Raw genomic sequence first — 17,024 nt, 5'->3', positions numbered from 1 at the left:
TTTTCCTCCTTTTTGGTCCTTTTTCTTCTTCTTCTTCTTCTTTTTTTTTTTAAGTAGCTCCATGCCCAGCATAGGGGTGAATTCCATGACCCTGAGATCAAGAATTGCATGCTCCACTGAGCCAGCCAGGCATCCCTCCCCAACTTTATTATTAACTGCTATAAAATCCACATTTTGGCCTAAAATTCTCAGTCAAGAAAATCTATCTCTAACACAATACTACAAGTCCTCTTTAGAATGTGAGGTATGTTTCATTATTGGTATTCGTGTTTTCTGCTTAGTGAACATGGAGAGGAGAGCTCTTTTAATTTTCCTTTGAGGGGGCGCCTGGGTGGCTCAGTGGGTTGAGCCGCTGCCTTCGGCTCGGGTCATGATCTCAGGGTCCTGGGATCGAGTCCCACATCGGGCTCTCTGCTCAGCAGGGAGCCTGCTTCCTCCTCTCTCTCTCTGCCTGCCTCTCTGCCTACTTGTAATCTCTCTCTGTCAAATAAATAAATAAAATCTTTAAAAAAAAAAATTTTCCTTTGAGGTAACTCTTTTAGCTCTTTGTTCTGGTCTCCATTTCTAAGTAATAGGCATGTTCTGCTGTCACTTAATATAGCAGTTTTAGAAATATGTATTGATTTCCACTATTCTCTTTTACTTCTTCCTCCCTTTTCCCCATATTCTGATTTTGCTTCATTTTCTTTGAGTCTACTGTTGTCTTCTCATGCCTTCCAACAACTCTGTTTAGGTCAATGTTCTATGGTCCCACTTACTAGGTTGTCTATCAGTTCCATTTATTTTCCTGTATATATACCATCACAACCTTCTGTCCCCCATTCCTGCCTGTATTGGTAGCTCTGGAGGCATAGCTGCCATTATTGGACTTGGGTCACAATCCTTGGAATCCCCTTGGCTCCATCAGTGTTGGAGTCTTTGTGTCCTGGATCCCATATCTTCCTTTATCGTTGTTAATTCCCTTGTTCCCTCTTGTGGTGACCATCTACCAGTAGCTTCCTGAGCCAAAGGCAGACACTTAACTGTCTGAGCCCCCCAGGCACTCCCAATTCCCATTTCTTTAGAGATCTATTTTTCTTATTTATTTATTTGTATATTTAACATCTTTTTTTTTTTTAAGATTTTATTTATTTATTTGACAGAGAGAGATCACAAGCAGGCAGAGAGGCAGGCAGAGAGAGAGGAGGAAGCAGGCTCCCTGCTGAGCAGAGAGCCCGATGCAGGCCTCGATCCCAGGACCCTGAGATCATGACCTGAGCCGAAGGCAGCGGCTTAACCCACTGAGCCACCCAGGCGCCCTGTATATTTAACATCTTTAAAAAAGAAAAGATTTTATTTATTTATTTGTCAGGGCTGGGGAAGAGAGCACAAGCAGGGGGAGGGGCAGGCAGAGGGAAAAGCAGGTTCCCCGCTGAGGAAGGAGCCAGATGTGGGACTCAGTTTCAGGACCCTGGGATCATGACCTGAGCCAAAGGCAGGCACATAATGCACTGAGCCACACAGGTGTCCCTAGAGATCTATTTTTCTTTTAAAATATCTAAAATTTTCTTTAGTTTCTGTTCTAAATTTTCTACAGTGGTGTATTTATCTTCCTTTGATTCTTATTATTTTCTTTATTTTTACTCCTTGAATCTTGAGAGTTCCAGTCCTTCAATCTGTGGGAGGTTTTCTTATATGATCTCTGATAATTTCCCCCTCTACTATTTTCTCTTCTTGGATTTATAGTTAGTTGGATATTGGACCTCCTGGACTGATCATCTATTTTTCTTATCTTTTCCATTTGTCTGCTTCTTTGTCTTTTTGTTTACTTTCTGAGATTTTTCTAGAAATTTGTTTTCTAATCCTTTTACTGATTTTTTTAAGCTATAATATTTGTGGTTCCCCAGAGCTTTGCCATTTTTTTTCTTTTATTTATTTATTTTTTAAAAAAGATTTTCTATTTATTTGAGATGGAGCACAAGTGGGGCAGAGTATCAGAGGGAGAGGGAGAAGCAGACTCTTAGCCGAGCAGGGAGCCTGACATGGGGCTTAGTCCCAGGACCCTGAGGTCATAACCCAAGCTGAAGGTAGACACTTAACTGACTTTTTCTTTTTATACAACTGTTTTATGAGTACATTATCTTATCTTATTCCTCTGAGGGTATTAATGATAATTCTTTGAAATGTCCTTTTTTTCTAGGCATTAGATCTCTTTTCTAAGTTCCTGTTTGCTTTAAGTTTGATTTAGTCTCTTTCTTCCATGTCAAAGGTCTTCTTTAGATGCCTGGTGTCCTTTACTGATTGTTCGTATTTAAGAGTGAAACTCTGAAAAGCTGATCACAAGTTCCATCTGTGTAGGAAGGCATGTGGTTAGCTGGCAATTGACTGAGAACCTCCAGATATCATTTTCTGTAGTCAGTTGGTGCTGACAAAGATCCTCTATTCTTTTGCATAGAAAAAGCATCCTGGAGCTGGATGGGAGAGAAGAGATGAAGATCTTAACCTTCCAATACGCAGACCTTCACTGAAGTCAAGTTTTTACTTTAGCACTTCACTCTGTATCTGATATTTCACTCTTTTTTTTTTTTTTTTTTTTTTCTTGGAGAGTACACCTTTCCAAGTGTTAGTCATCTACCTGTTTTTAGTCCTCTACCTTCTGCCTTCTGCAGTCCCTAATGACTTTTTTTTCCCTTTCTTGCTTTTTATTTTTGTCTCCAATTTTTGAACCTACTAGGGTTCTATAGATGGAATCAACTTCTTTTGAGTTCTCTGTGCAGGCATTTAGGTTTGATCATATTCTACTCCACTGAGTCATGTACCATTGCTTTAAACCACTCTGTTTTCTTTACCTCCTGATGTGTGGAGTTAAATGCATTTCCTAGTTTTATTGAAAATGGGTTATGTGTGTTTGGTTTCTTGTTCTTTTTGTTTGAGATTAATTTCTGAGAAGATCACATGGTCTTGAAACAAGTCTTAGTAGAAAACTGTTTTAAAAGACAATCAAAACGACTTTTAACAAAAATTACAGGGTTTGTAATACTTCAGGCTTTATCTTCCTAATTTTTACTTAAGCAATATACATGACTTATTAATTTAAAAGCTGAGGAACAAATATGACCACAACTTTATTGGTGATTGTCTTTTTTTTTTTTTTTAAATTTGTTTGTTTATTCAAGTAATCTCTACACCCAAGGTAGGGCTTGAACTCATGACCGAAGATTAAGAGTCACATGCTGTTCTGACGGAGCCAGCTGAAATCACCCCTGGTGATTGTCTTAAAAAAAGCAGTTTAGGGGACGCCTGGGTGGCTCAGTTGGTTGAGCAGCTGCCTTCGGCTCAGGTCATGATCCCAGCGTCCTGGGATCGAGTCCCACATCGGGCTCCTTGCTCGGCGGGGAGCCTGCTTCTCCCTCTGCCTCTGCCTGCCATTCTGTCTGCCTGTGCTCGCTCTCTCCCCCCCCTCTGATAAATAAATAAAAATAAATAAAATCTTTAAAAAAAAAAAAAAGCAGTTTAGATATTCTGAACTTCACTAAGTCAGTATTATCAATAAGTCAGTATTAATCTGCTGTCTGGCTTTCCCATTGGAATCATTTGAGATTAATGATGGAGATAATATAATAATGCTTGTCCTAGAAATGTTGAAAGAAGTACTGGTCAAGATTCTTAGGTTAATTTATTCCTTTTGATATATTTTATAATCAAGGCTGACTGACCATAATTAGTCACAATTCTGTCTTAAGTCAAATATGTTTCTGGCATGGGCACCTTAAATGAAAAGAAGAGGGTGTTGTTTTTCTACTGATGGTGGATAGGCACAGTGTACTGGGAAATCCATAGACTTATATCTAAGACCTAACTTGCTTGCCTCTCCATGTGCTTAGTTACCACTCCTTCCCAGTCTCAGGGTTTTTCTTTCCCCAAGCGTGGCTAGGGGTCAGATGCTGTTTCATGTTTTCCTTGCTGTCCCCGAAAACAAGCTCATAGTATAAATAATGAAAGTGAAGAGGTGCTAGAGTTAAGTCCAGAATTTTAATTCCTAACTAGATAAGATGACAGATTGCTGCCTTCGAGCTTCTTTATTCTGATTTTATTATTATTAACCCTCTTGAACTCAGTATGTGGTAAGAACATATCTTTTTCCAGCCTTGAAGTTGAAATCAGAGTAGAACCACATGTCTCTTTATCTTTTTTTTTTTTTTTAAAGATTTTATTTATTTATTTGTCATAGAGAAGCGAGAGCAAGCATAGGCAGACAGAGTGGCAGGCAGAGGCAGAAGGAGAAGCAGGCTCCCTGCCAAGCAAGGAGCCCGATGTGGGACTCGATCCCAGGACTCTGGGATCATGACCTGAGCCGAAGGCAGCCGCCTAACCAACTGAGCCACCCAGGCGTCCCATGTCTCTTTATCTTAAATGGTGTTTACATCTGGACAGTTTGTCTGAATTTTTCAGTTATTCTGGGATTTTTTTTTTTTTTAAAGATTTTATTTATTTATTTGACAGAGAGAGATCACAGTAGGCAGAGAGAGAGGAAGGGAAGCAGGCCCTCTGCTGAGCAGAGAGCCCGATGCGGGACTCTATCCCAGGACCCTGAGATCATGACCTGAGCCGAAGGCAGTGGCTTAACCCACTGAGCCACTCAGGCGCCCTGGGATTTTTTTTTTTTTTTTTTTTTTTACAAGAATGGTACTACTTGGGTATTTTCTCAGGGTGAAATGTTGAGGAAAAGACTCTCTTTCCTACCAGTTGCAACAAAGATGTACCCTGGAAGCAAAGTACTGTTGCCCATGGCATTAGTTTAGCCCACACTGTAAATTTTAGACTGTTTGGCTAAAGGCTTGTGGTTAACAGATTGATCATACTTGTTTCATTCCTTCTTTTATTGAATCAGTTGAGAACTGGTAATGTGCCAGGCATTATGCTAGATACTAAGATTTAGCATTTGAGGCAAATGTGGTCTCTCCCTCTCTCTCTGCTTACCATATAATTCAAGGGAAGAATTGTTAAGCTTATTCTTACAATTTTTTTTTTTTCTATCTTGTGGTCAAAATCCTTTCTACTTTGAGGTTGAAACCTCCCTCAGTATTTATCATTCTTTTTTCTCACTCCTAAGCCTTGTCATCCTGTATATCTTTGCTGTCCTTATATTATCAGGTAGCCTAGCCTTCTAATTCCCTGATCTCAACTCTGTCAGCTTTCACCTCCATTCCATTTTACCATTCCCCATGGCTGTATTCTCCACCTCTGAAGTGTTGGACTATAATAGAACAATAACTTTCTCACTTCTTTATTCTCACAATTCTTGGTCTTTGGCTCTCAACCTTTTAGTTCTTTGACCGTTTGGGGGTTTTTTTGCTAAAGTTCTTAACCCCCTTCTTATTTCACTTTATTCTGAATCTGGTGTAATCAGCATTATCTGCCGTTTTAGTTGTTGCTAGCCCCATTGACCTTATTTTTAGGAAAGTCCTACTCCTAATAGTTCAGTTGTTCATACTCTTTTATTCTTTTATCTCAGCTACTGAGCATTGCTGGCAGAAATCACATAAGCTTACAGATTGCTGCTAGGACAAATTAGTAGTACCCAGATCATTTGGACCCTAAGTATTCATCAGCTGTTTCTCTCTCTCTCTTTTTTTTAAAGATTTTTTATTTATTTGACAGAGAGAGATAAAGAGGGCACAAGCAGGGAGAGTGTTAGGCAGAGGGAGACAGAGAGGCAGGCTCCCTGCTCAATGTAGGGCTTGATCCCAGGACCCTGGAATCATGACCTGAGCTGAAGGCAGACACTTAACAGACTGAGCCACCCAGGTGCCCCACCAACTTTTTTTCTCCATGTTCCCAGACAACTTCTTTCATTTTCTATTACTGTTATCAGTCCCTCTTAACTCTTTAGTACACTGCCTCTTCCTATTTGAGGCTGTCACATGTGATTTCCTTCCACTTCCTGTTCTAATCCCTACCCCTCATACCATATTAATCTGCATTTTTTTTTTTTTTTGAAGATCTCACTGGCTTTTTTTTTTTTTTTTAATCTGCATTTTTACTTGTCTTTACTTCCTTCTCTCCAGTGTTTAGTAGGAGATGTATTCCTCATCCTTTCCAAGGTTAAACCCTCTGCTTATGTTTTGGATCCCATCCCTTTCTGCCTGTTAGGGGTCTTTGTCACTTCTTTCTGTTTTTCCATCCTCTGTTCTGACTTCTTTTTTTGTTTACGTATATTCGTGCTTTTGCCATATTTAGTAAAACAGATCCTTCTTTCACACAAAGTCTTTCGATAGCTTCTACCCTCTTTGCCACCTTAGCTGAATTTCTTGAGAAGTCATGTTTTATTATTTTTTTCATTCACTGTATTTTGACTTAATGACTCTACTATTTCAATGAAACTCTTGTCACCACCAATCTCCTAATGGCTGAATTCAGTGGTCTTTACTTAATTCATCCTTAATTTACCTCTCTGTTACATTGAAGCTAAGAAAACTGTTTTGTTTACTTATGTGATTGTATTTACTAATTTTTTCAAATTAAAGATTTACTTATTTATTTATTTGACAAACAGATCACAAGTAGGCACAGAGACAGGCAGAGAGAGAGGTGGAAGCAGGCTCTCCGCTGAGCAGAGAGTGCGATGTGGAGCTCGATTCCAGGACCCTGAGATTATAACCTGAGCCAAATGCAGAAGCTTTAACCCACTGAGCCACCCAGGCGCCCCTATTCAGTTGCATTTATGTATTTCTGTTGTGTTCACAGTTTTATTTCCCTCCCCCATCCTTGTTGATTTCATTTTATTTTTGGAATATATAAAACATTAGCATGGTTCAGAATTCAAAAACCCCCATTTTATAATCACAATAATATTTGATTTAGGGAAGAGAAAAAGAAAAACTTTAGGTAAGCTAAAAGCGTTGAGGCTTTACTCAGAAGGTGTTCGCAGAAGTCTAGTCCTGTTACTTTTTTTTACCTTTCCACTGTCATTAGCTTTTGGTTTATCTTAGTTATCTTACTGAAGATATAAGGAGATACATGTACATGTTCTTATCTCCCCTTTCTGACACAAAAGGTGGTATACTATATAATACTGTTATGCCATGGATGCTCTTTTGTACTGGTTTTGGTTTTGTTTTGGTTTCACAGAGAAATTCCCCGTTCTTTTTAAAGCTTTTTTTACACATTAGGTAGATAGTCTATAGGTTTTTATCCAGTATTCTATACATGGCCATTTAAGTTGTTTTTAATATTGCAATTTTATGAATAATATTGCAACTACCGATCTTGTGTGTATGTTTTTCATGTTACTGGAGATGTACCAGAACTTAGTCCTAGAATTTAGACTGTACATATCCAAAATAATGAATCATTTTCCTAAAACTCTTTTGACTTTAATTTCCTGTTATTGAATGATAACCATTGTCCTATTAATTATGCAGAAACCGTGGTATCATCATTTCTTCTCAACCTAGTCAGCAAGTGCTGATGATACCTTTTCTTTTTTCCCACCTTCCTTTTTCTCCTTTCTTTCTTTCTTTCTTTCTTTCTTTCTTTCTTTCTTTCTTTCTTTTTTTTAGAGAGGTGGGGTTGGGAGGGGTAGAGGGAGAGAACTTAAGTAGGCTCCATGACCAACATGGAGCCCAATGTGGGGCTCAGTCTCACCACCCTGAGATCATGACCAGAGCCGCCAAAATCAAGAATTGGACGTTTAACTGACTGAACCACAAGTGCCCCCCACCTTCATTTTTTTAGATACAGGTCTTACTTAATTTAGTTTACTGTATTAGCCTCCCAGCTAGTCTCATTTCTTCCCTAAAACTCCGAACTACTACTAAAACTGTCTTGAAGCCAGATTACTCATTTTCAGAACCTTAACATTTTTCCTCTGCCTCTGAGATAAGATTCAGGTGCTTTTTTGTTTTTTTTTTTTGAAGATTTTGTTTATTTATTTGACAGAGATCACAAATAGGCAGAGAGGCAGGCAGAGGAAGGGAAGCAGGCCCCCTGCTGAGCAGAGAGCCTGATGTGGGACTCGACCCCAGGGCCCCGAGATCATGACCTGAGCCGAAGGCAGCGGCTTAACCCACTGAGCCACCCAGGCGCCTGATTCAAGCGCTTTTGCCTGGGTACCTAGGCCTTCCATTTCCTGGTCTCCACCTACAACACCAGCCTAATGTCTAGTCACTTCTAACCGTATTGAACTACTTATAGATTACCTAGACATGTCCTTTCAAGCCTGTTTTGCACTGGAAATGCTTTTTTTATCCTCTGTGTTTCATTTTAATAATTTTTTATGATACAGTTTAGGTATTGCCACCTCCCAGAACACTTGCATATTAGCTGTAGTTCCTCTGTTCTCCCATAGCACCTTGTGTTTACCTGCATTGACTTCTCTCTCTTCCCTGAGACTTTGGACTCCTAATAGCTGGAGACTTCTGTTCATTCTTCTTTTTATTACAGAGCCTGGAGCATAGTAGACATAGAATAATTAGTGAACATATGAATAAACTTCATCTGTTTACATTTTTTAAAAAGGTATCTTTAGGTTATTTACATGTTCAGTGCAAAAAATCCAAACAGTGCAGATATATATAAGAAGTGAATATCTTCCATTACTCCTATCTCAGTCTCTGGTGGGAACTATAATTAAATTAATTATATTAAATATTAAACTATTGGCAAGAAGAACACAAAATAGAATTTCCAGTTACTATAGAATAAAAATGTCTACTGTTTTGTTCTTATAGATCATCTCTTTTCCTTTAGGCAATGATAGTAAGAAATGCTAAAGATACAGCTCATACAAAAGCAGAACGGAATATTCTGGAGGAAGTAAAGCATCCCTTCATTGTGGATTTAATTTATGCCTTTCAGACCGGTGGAAAACTCTACCTCATCCTTGAGTATCTCAGCGGTCAGTACACTCAGTTTGGTATAATTATTTGCATTTGCTCCAGAAACTGGGTTAAACATTATTTTCCAATGGAAAAAATGCTTTTTCCCCAATGTGATTCAATAGTTCTTAAAAATGACGAATACATTGACATAAGAAATTTAGATGTGACCATGTGTTTCTTTTTGCAGACAAATATGAAGAGCTTTAAAGGTTAGGTTTTTTCCCCCATCTGTGAAATTTTATCTTAATCCTAATCCCTTTGTAATCATACTTAAAATAACAAACACCTAAATGATACAGAGCCATCACATTGACTGTGCGGGGGTAAGATACTATAATTCCAATGAACTATCAAAGCATTTCTAAACTCAAATGGAAAACTTACTGAGAGTATTTAAGATACTGAGTATTTTCAAAATTGCATCTCTAAACAGAGTTTTTTGGTTGAATGTAGCTTTTTTGTTAGACTGTGCAGTTTACATAGGAAGATATCCACAATTTCCAGGGATTACTACCTCCTCAAACCTTGTTGCTTATCATTTCTAAATCACAGGTATCTATTTCCAGCCAAGATATCTGAGTTTTCTGAAAAAGAAGTTCCACAATGGCCTGTAACATGGAACAGAAAGATGCAGAATTTAGCAACTTTTTTTGTGACTGTGTTGCCGTTTTTTGAGTAACTTTATTTTGACAATTTTGGATTTATACAGAAAAGGTGCATAAACAGTACAAAGACTTCCCACATATTCTTCACCTAGATTTCCCAAGTGTTTTCATTTTACAGTTGTTTTGTTTCATCCTTCTTTTCTCTCCCTATGTATATGTATATGTATACATATATATGTGTGTGTGTGTGTATATATATATATATAAACACACTTTTTTTTTCTGGATTGCTTGAGTGTTTCAGACATGATTTCCCATTACCCCTAAATGCTCCAGTTTATATTTTCTAAAATTAATGACAGTATCTTAACTCTACTAAAATTATCAGAATTGGAAATTAACATTGATACAGTAATATCTCTCAGCTCCCTTTAACCTAAACAGTTCCTCAGTCTTTATCTTTTGTGACCTTAACATTTTTGAAGAATATAGACCAGTTATTTTGTAGAATGCACCAATTTGGGCTTATCTGATGTTTCCTCAAGATTAGATTCAGGTTATGCATTTGGGGAGGACCATCTAAGTGACATTGTGTCTTCTCATGATGTTATATCTTTGTCCCATTGCTGTTGATGTTCACTTTGATCATATTTATAAGGTGGTGTTGGCCAGTTTTTTTCCCTGGAGAAGTTTACCCTTTGTAATGAATAAGTATCTTGAGATACTTTGGGATTATTGAAATCTCTTATCTCTCATCAAGCTTTCATATACAGTTTTAGCATTCATTGATTCTTGCTTGAAATAATTAACTGTAATGTTTGCCAAGTGATTTTTCTTATTCCATCATGCCTCATTCATTTATTTGGCATTCTGCTGTAACAAAGAGATTTTCCTTCTCTCCCATTTTAAAACCTGATTTATTGATCTCTTCATTGATTTACATCATTGCGGGCTCATGTATTCTAAGATTATTCAATGGAATAGAAGTTGTTATTATCTTGATATTCAAAACAATGCCATGCTTTTAATAAAGCTGCTGCTAGATTCATCTAGATTAAGAGATCTGAAAATATGGAATACGGGCATTCACGAATTGTAATTTGTAAGGGTGGCTTAATTATATACTAACATTTTTCTGCTTAGGATAAAATGTGAGAGAAGTTTTAACCAAGATTACTTTTTTAACCTCAGGTCTGGAATCTTTTAACTATTTTGAAGTTTAAAGATGTAAAACCTAGAATTCCAAAACATAGTTTTCACATAAGAATAAGAACACTGCAAAAATAGAATCCTGAAGAATTAGTTTTAAACCTATAGTTTTTAGGATCTGTTTTTTAGTTTTAAGGAACTGCTATCTTTTAACTGTAGTTAAAAGAGAAAGCACAATCTTCTCATTAGAAATGGGTTGGAAATGAAGATTGTTTTATTTCTAAGGCCTTTTCCTTTTCTTCACAGGAGGAGAATTATTTATGCAGTTAGAAAGAGAGGGAATATTTATGGAAGACACAGCCTGGTAAGTGAAATTTTTACAGTTGCATGGATTCAGGTAATGATTCATATAATTAAAAGCAAAGCCCTTTTCCCACTGTGGGCAGCCAAATGATTCAGTAAATTGTTCTGGAGCCAGTCAGTCACTCAGGACTTCAAGGGGGAGAAGTATCTTTGGGATGGGGCAGCTTTTGGAGGTCACATCATTCCTTTGCCCCCAGGCCTTGGGTGGAACGCTCTTCACGCCAGTTCCTAACAGAACCATTCTCACTGGGGCTTTCTTTCCTTGAATTGGTAAGCTGCCTGCCTTGGCTGTGGGTGAGTGTGGTTTTCCGGTGAAACTTTATGTCTGGAACAATGGAAAGTATCAGAAATCATCTCCTCTTTTTTTTTAGACTTTCCAGTTCCCAAGGTGCAGTCTTAGGGAGGTGATAAGCCGGCACACATCATCTGTGGATTGATTCTATGGCCAGGATGGGATCTACCCTTATATTTCTTAAGATGGCATCTGCTTCAGATTAAAAATATACACATCCTTTTGTGAGATGACAGTATTGGGTAACAATAAATCAGTTTATCCTACACATTAATTGAATAGAAAACACTTAAATGTTTTTTTCTACCTTAATTACCAAACTGCATTCCATTGTTTAATTTCAGGCCTTTTCTAACACAGAAGCTGCATTTAAGAGCCTTAGGGATGAAGTACCCTTTTTTGGAGGAGGCTCTCTGAGCCCTGTTGGAGGCTGTATTTGTGGTCCTGCTGGCTGTGAAACTGCCTCAGTCCTCTAGGACACACCCTCTCCATCCTGGAGTAATCTGCAGGATTGCAACATTGTTATGCAGCCAGTATTGCAGTGCCTTGTGCTTTTCGAATCCAGACAGGGTTGACTCAGCCCTTTATTCTTTTGAGGTAGATAAATTTGAGTGTCACACAGTTTATAGTTGTGGGCTGGCTGGCAGGAGGGAGGGCAGATACTGTGGGCATGAACTGTATATAAATAATGCAGCTGTATTAAGGGATGAGTGGGCTTCTAAGGGTCAGATTATTTGTAAGGTATCTTTGGAAACTAAGACTTGATCTCTGAGAATAACAAAGTTCCTGTGTCCTCTGGGATTTTAAAATTGGGGGTGGGTGGGAGAAATTTGCTTTGATCTGAATGACTATTGTCCTAATTCCTGTTAGGAACAGAACAAAAGCCAGTGACAGTTTGGCATATTCTGGACTTTTTTGAAATTAGTAGTATGTTCTAAAGAAAATATTTTATAGTTTCACTAAATAAGTGAAACATAAATGTCACCATGCCTTTTGGCAGCATCCTATGCCATCTCTTTCCCCCATACCCACCCCCATCCCCACTAATTTGGTCTTTGGTGCATGTCTATTTCTTTCAAGGAATTTTGCTCCATACATAAACTGCTTTGAATATATTATTCTTTTTAATTTTATTAAATCACTTTTGTTTCCAGCTTTTACTTGGCAGAAATCTCCATGGCTTTGGGGCATTTACATCAAAAGGGGATCATCTACAGAGACCTGAAGCCGGAGAATATCATGCTTAATCACCAAGGTGGAGATATACCGTAAACAATTCTATAGTAAATAATCATCTTAAAATCCTCCCACCCAGGTCATGGTCGCTTTCAAAGCCCCATAGTCATGTAACTTCTGTTATACACTCCTCCCTCACAATTTATGGCATCATAATGCTTGCTGAGATTTAAGTATTTAGATAATTGTGATTGATGAGATTAGAGGAAGTTAAGAATAACCACTTAACTGTGTTTTCTGGTTTAATCCTTGCTCTTTATAGCTTATCATTCTTTTGAAATCTTTACATAACATGTGGTGAGCCAAAAGCCAGTCCCAACTTTAGTTTTGGTTTGTCCCTTAAATTGGAAAGTAGATCTTAACCCTATAAATTGAGTTTTCCTTAATGAAAAAAGATGCATAAATATTAGAAGCAGTACTTTTTATGATAAATTTTATTAATGCTGTAGAAAAGGATTAGAATTGAACCAAAATATTTGATGTGGCCTTGGAAAGAAAATGTTTAGTAGGCATCAGTTTATTCTTGGTGTTCATAACAACAAACATAAAAATCAGAAAGGCTCATACTCTGTGCAGCTGTATGTAGAGCAGACTGAGTCTTGATTACAACTGCATGCTGCTAGAGACAGTTTGATTTATGCAAGAGTAATCTGGGCTCGGTAGACTTCTCAGGTCACTCATACCCCAGAGGAGCAACCAGCCAGCCAGGCTGTTGGGGTGCTTTCAATGTCTACAAAATGATACATGAGGTAGTTTAGGGTTTTAAATTCTTGGACAGGAAATGGTGTGGACAACTGATGCTAATATGAATATGTTTCAAATTGTGCTTTTTTTTCTCGTTTTCCCTTTTTTTTTTTTTAGGAGAAATTCTACTTAACCAAGTACATCATGGGAATATATGTATCTCTGTCCCTCCCAGTTCTGCTCCCATCCCCCCACACTTGGATTCTGATTCTGAATTCTAAGGCAAAGGATAGAATAGGGAAGTGACTAGTTAACTTCTTTGATCCATAATGCTGAGTGTGTCAGGTGGTTCTGTGAAAATAAAGGTCATATTTTTTTGTATGTCAGAGTATCAGTAAGCCATTACCTTTTCTTTTCTCTGAAATAAACCTGGAATAGTAGGGTTCCTGGGGTGGTTGAACCACTCTATATCTAATAACATTTTAGTAAAGCTAAGCTTGAACTGCAGTGTTCTTTGTGTAAGGTGGTGAGTTTTTCACTTTTTGGATTAGAGATGACAGTCCCTTGCCATAGCAATTTCATTTCTTTTTCTGAATTGGCAAGCATTAGCAGAATAAGCCAACTTGTTACAGTGATTTTCTGAGACCATTTAAAAAACTGTCCAGTCACAGTTCACTGTGGTAAAAAGTTATATATTTGAAGTATAGTGTCAGACTTTTAAATGATGCAACATATCTTTATAAGGGTTTGCGTACTTAAACCAGACATTTTTTTAAAAGATTTTATTTATTTATTTGATAGACAGAGATCACAAGTAGGCAGAGAGGCAGGCAGAGAGAGTGAGAGGAGGAAGCAGGCTCCCTGCTGAGCAGAGAGCCTGATGCTGGGCTCGATCCCAGGACCCTGAGACCATGACCTGAGCTGAAAGCAGAGGCTTTAACCCACTGAGCCACCCAGGTACCCCTTAAACCAGACTTTAGAGAATTTTTCTTGAAGGCTTGCTTTCTCAGGATGGTAGAGGATTCTAGGTATAGGTAAAGATAGAGCTTTGGAAAAACTGTTTTACTTTTTTCTCTATTTTCCCTTTATATTATATCATTGGCACCAAAAATGACTGTGTTAGCTTTAAAAAGTTAGCATCCCATATTATGGATGGCACCTTGCTAGTTGTTTGTATCTTCAACAAATATTTAAGGCAGAAAATGTTAAATGGAAGAATAGATTATTGTCTTCTATGATACATTCAAACACTGCACATGCTTAGAATTCTCAGAATAACCATGCTGTGATCTTTCATTGTAGGTCATGTGAAACTAACAGACTTTGGACTATGCAAAGAATCTATTCACGATGGAACAGTCACACACACATTTTGTGGAACAATAGAATACATGTGAGCTGCATGTTGCAAGAAATATAACTGGTTTGGCGGGGGTGATAGCTAACCTTCACCTGGTTTATGTAGGGTCATTTGGCTCGGTATATTGTTTTTAAACTTCTAATTCAGATGATATGCAAATGGGTGAATTTTTTAGGCGTATTATTTTTCTCATTGTAGGGCCCCTGAAATCTTGATGAGAAGTGGCCACAATCGTGCTGTGGATTGGTGGAGTTTGGGAGCATTAATGTATGACATGCTGACTGGAGCAGTAGGTGCACAGTTAAAAGCTGCATGTATTATGGTCTGTGCTGAGTAGTTATTAAATCATTATGGCAAGAGACCTTTCCTGTGCTTTTTAAAAATGTTACTGATGAAGTTATTTAAAAAAAAATAAAAATTAACACTAATTGCTTTATTGGTAGTAGTATGGGCCCTTTACTTTTAAAAACATTTTTGTTTAAATGATCTGTCATGTCAGTCCTGTGAAATAGGTATAAAATAGATACTGCCCTTATTTTATAAAAAGGGAAAGTAAAGCATAAAATCACAGGTCTCACCTATTACCACACAAAGTTAAAAGTGGAAACCCAGTTTCTTCTGAGATGTTACTATTTCTTCTGTCACGTTGCTTAAAAACTATAGATCTTTAGCAGTCAGCCCATATCACAGCATACATTTCTGATCTTTATGCATAACGGACTAATTTAGGAAATGGATGATTTTAATTTTTATATGCTAATTTTTCTCACTCTCTTCTACTCGTAGCCCCCATTCACTGGGGAGAACAGAAAGAAAACAATTGACAAAATCCTCAAATGTAAACTCAATTTGCCTCCCTACCTCACACAAGAAGCCAGAGATCTGCTTAAAAAGGTAGGACACGAGGGGCGCCTGGGTGGCTCAGTCGGTTAAGTGTCTGCCTTTGGCTTGGGTCATGATCTTGGGGTCCTGGGATCAAGCACTGTGTCAGGCTCCCTGCTCAGCAGGAGTCTGCTTCTCCATCTCCCTCTCTGCACTCTCTCTCTCTCAAATAAATAAATAAGTAAATAAGTCTTTTAAAAAAAAAAAAGGTAGGACATGAAATGATAACCCTCAACTACTGGAATTTAAATAGAATTGAACATACATTTAATTTTATTTTATTTTTAAAGATTTATTTATTTATTCGACAGATGGATCACAAGTAGGCAGAGAGGCAGTCAGAGAGGGAGGGGGAAGCAAACTCCCTGCTGAACAGAGAGCTCGATGTGGTGCTGGATCCCAGGACCTTGGGATCATGACCTGACCCGAAGGCAGAGGTTTAACCCATTGAGCCACCCAGGCACCCCTGAACATACATTTTAAATAAAGGATCATATATATTAATCAAAAAACCTACAGTTTTTGCAGGTAAAGTACACATTTTTTAAAGATTTTCGTTCCTTGGGGTGCCTGGGTGGCTCAGCTCAGGTCATGATCCCAGGTCCTGGAATTGAGCCCTGCGTTGGGCTCCCTGCTCAGCAAGGAGTCTGCTTCTCCCTCTCCCTCTGCCCCTGCTTCTCCCTTACACCCTCCCCGCTGCCTGCTGCTTGTGTGTGCTTTCTCTCTCTGTTCTCTCTCCTTAAATAAATACAAAATTTTTTAAAAAATATTTTTTTCCTTCTTATTCCCAAGCAATGTTTAGTTATAATTAATAAAGCCAATTTTCTCAAAATGGAGAAGCAATATAGACAAGCAAATTCTCTAAATAAAAAATAATCAATTTGACTAAGGCTTAACAGTGTTTTGTTTTATTTTCCCTCCTTAAAGCTGCTGAAAAGAAATGCTGCTTCTCGACTTGGAGCTGGTCCTGGGGATGCTGGAGAAGTTCAAGTAGGGATTGGCCTTTTTGGTGGTTTGAAGGGAAGAAAGAGCTAATTTTATTTATTTGTGAGGGTTGTGTGTAGTTGTTTAAAGTATAGCTTATTTTGGGGGGCACCTGGGTGGCTCAGTTGATTAAGCATCCAACTCTTGGTTTTGGCTCAGGTCATGATCTCAGGGTCTTGGGATCAAACCCCGTTTTGGGCTCCAAGCTCTGCGTGGAGTCTGCTTGAGAGATTCTCTCTCTTTCTCTCTCTCCCCCTCTGCCCCTCCCCGCACTTGTGTGCATGTTTTCTCTCTCTCAAATAAATAAATAAAATCTAAAAAATAAGTATATCTTATTTTGTGATTTGTAACTTCAGACAGTTAATTTGTCAGTCCAGTGAAGTCTATTCGCCTTGACTTTTCTTCCTGTTCTTTTTTTCTAGGCTCATCCATTCTTCAGGCATATTAACTGGGAAGAATTGCTGGCTCGGAAGGTGGAGCCCCCCTTTAAACCTCTGTTGGTATGTATACATGAAAGCATATACTTTGAGGGACCTGGTATTTTTTTAGAATAAAATCCCAGGGGCGGCTAAGTGGCTCAGTCGTTAAGCTGTCTGCCTTTGGCTCAG

General features: G+C 38.2%; 1 protein-coding gene across 11 annotated transcripts in view; it reads left to right on the top strand.

Annotated features, from left to right (window-relative positions):
- RPS6KB1 (ribosomal protein S6 kinase B1) overlaps nucleotides 1-17,024 on the top strand; it is a 53,608-nt gene that overhangs the window by 10,906 nt on the left and 25,678 nt on the right. For 5 of the 11 annotated variants that reach the window (XM_044248533.1, XM_044248532.1, XM_044248534.1 and 2 more), the window contains 8 exons: nucleotides 8,731-8,878; nucleotides 10,922-10,979; nucleotides 12,425-12,525; nucleotides 14,493-14,583; nucleotides 14,749-14,839; nucleotides 15,337-15,444; nucleotides 16,360-16,422; nucleotides 16,839-16,916. In XM_044248533.1, coding sequence (XP_044104468.1) covers nucleotides 8,731-8,878; nucleotides 10,922-10,979; nucleotides 12,425-12,525; nucleotides 14,493-14,583; nucleotides 14,749-14,839; nucleotides 15,337-15,444; nucleotides 16,360-16,422; nucleotides 16,839-16,916 — 738 coding nt within the window. Of the gene's footprint in view, nucleotides 1-8,070; nucleotides 8,500-8,730; nucleotides 8,879-10,921; nucleotides 10,980-11,175; nucleotides 11,249-11,349; nucleotides 11,837-12,424; nucleotides 12,526-14,492; nucleotides 14,584-14,748; nucleotides 14,844-15,336; nucleotides 15,445-16,359; nucleotides 16,423-16,838; nucleotides 16,917-17,024 lie in introns of those variants that run through there. The other 6 variants (XM_044248536.1, XR_006384551.1, XM_044248538.1 and 3 more) reach the window with 6 other exon arrangements.

The sequence above is a fragment of the Neovison vison genome, chromosome 5, assembly GCF_020171115.1.
Source record: "Neovison vison isolate M4711 chromosome 5, ASM_NN_V1, whole genome shotgun sequence".
NCBI lineage: Eukaryota > Metazoa > Chordata > Mammalia > Carnivora > Mustelidae > Neogale > Neogale vison.
The sequence above is the reverse complement of the archived record's forward strand: the minus strand, read 5'-3'. Positions and strand labels throughout refer to the sequence as shown.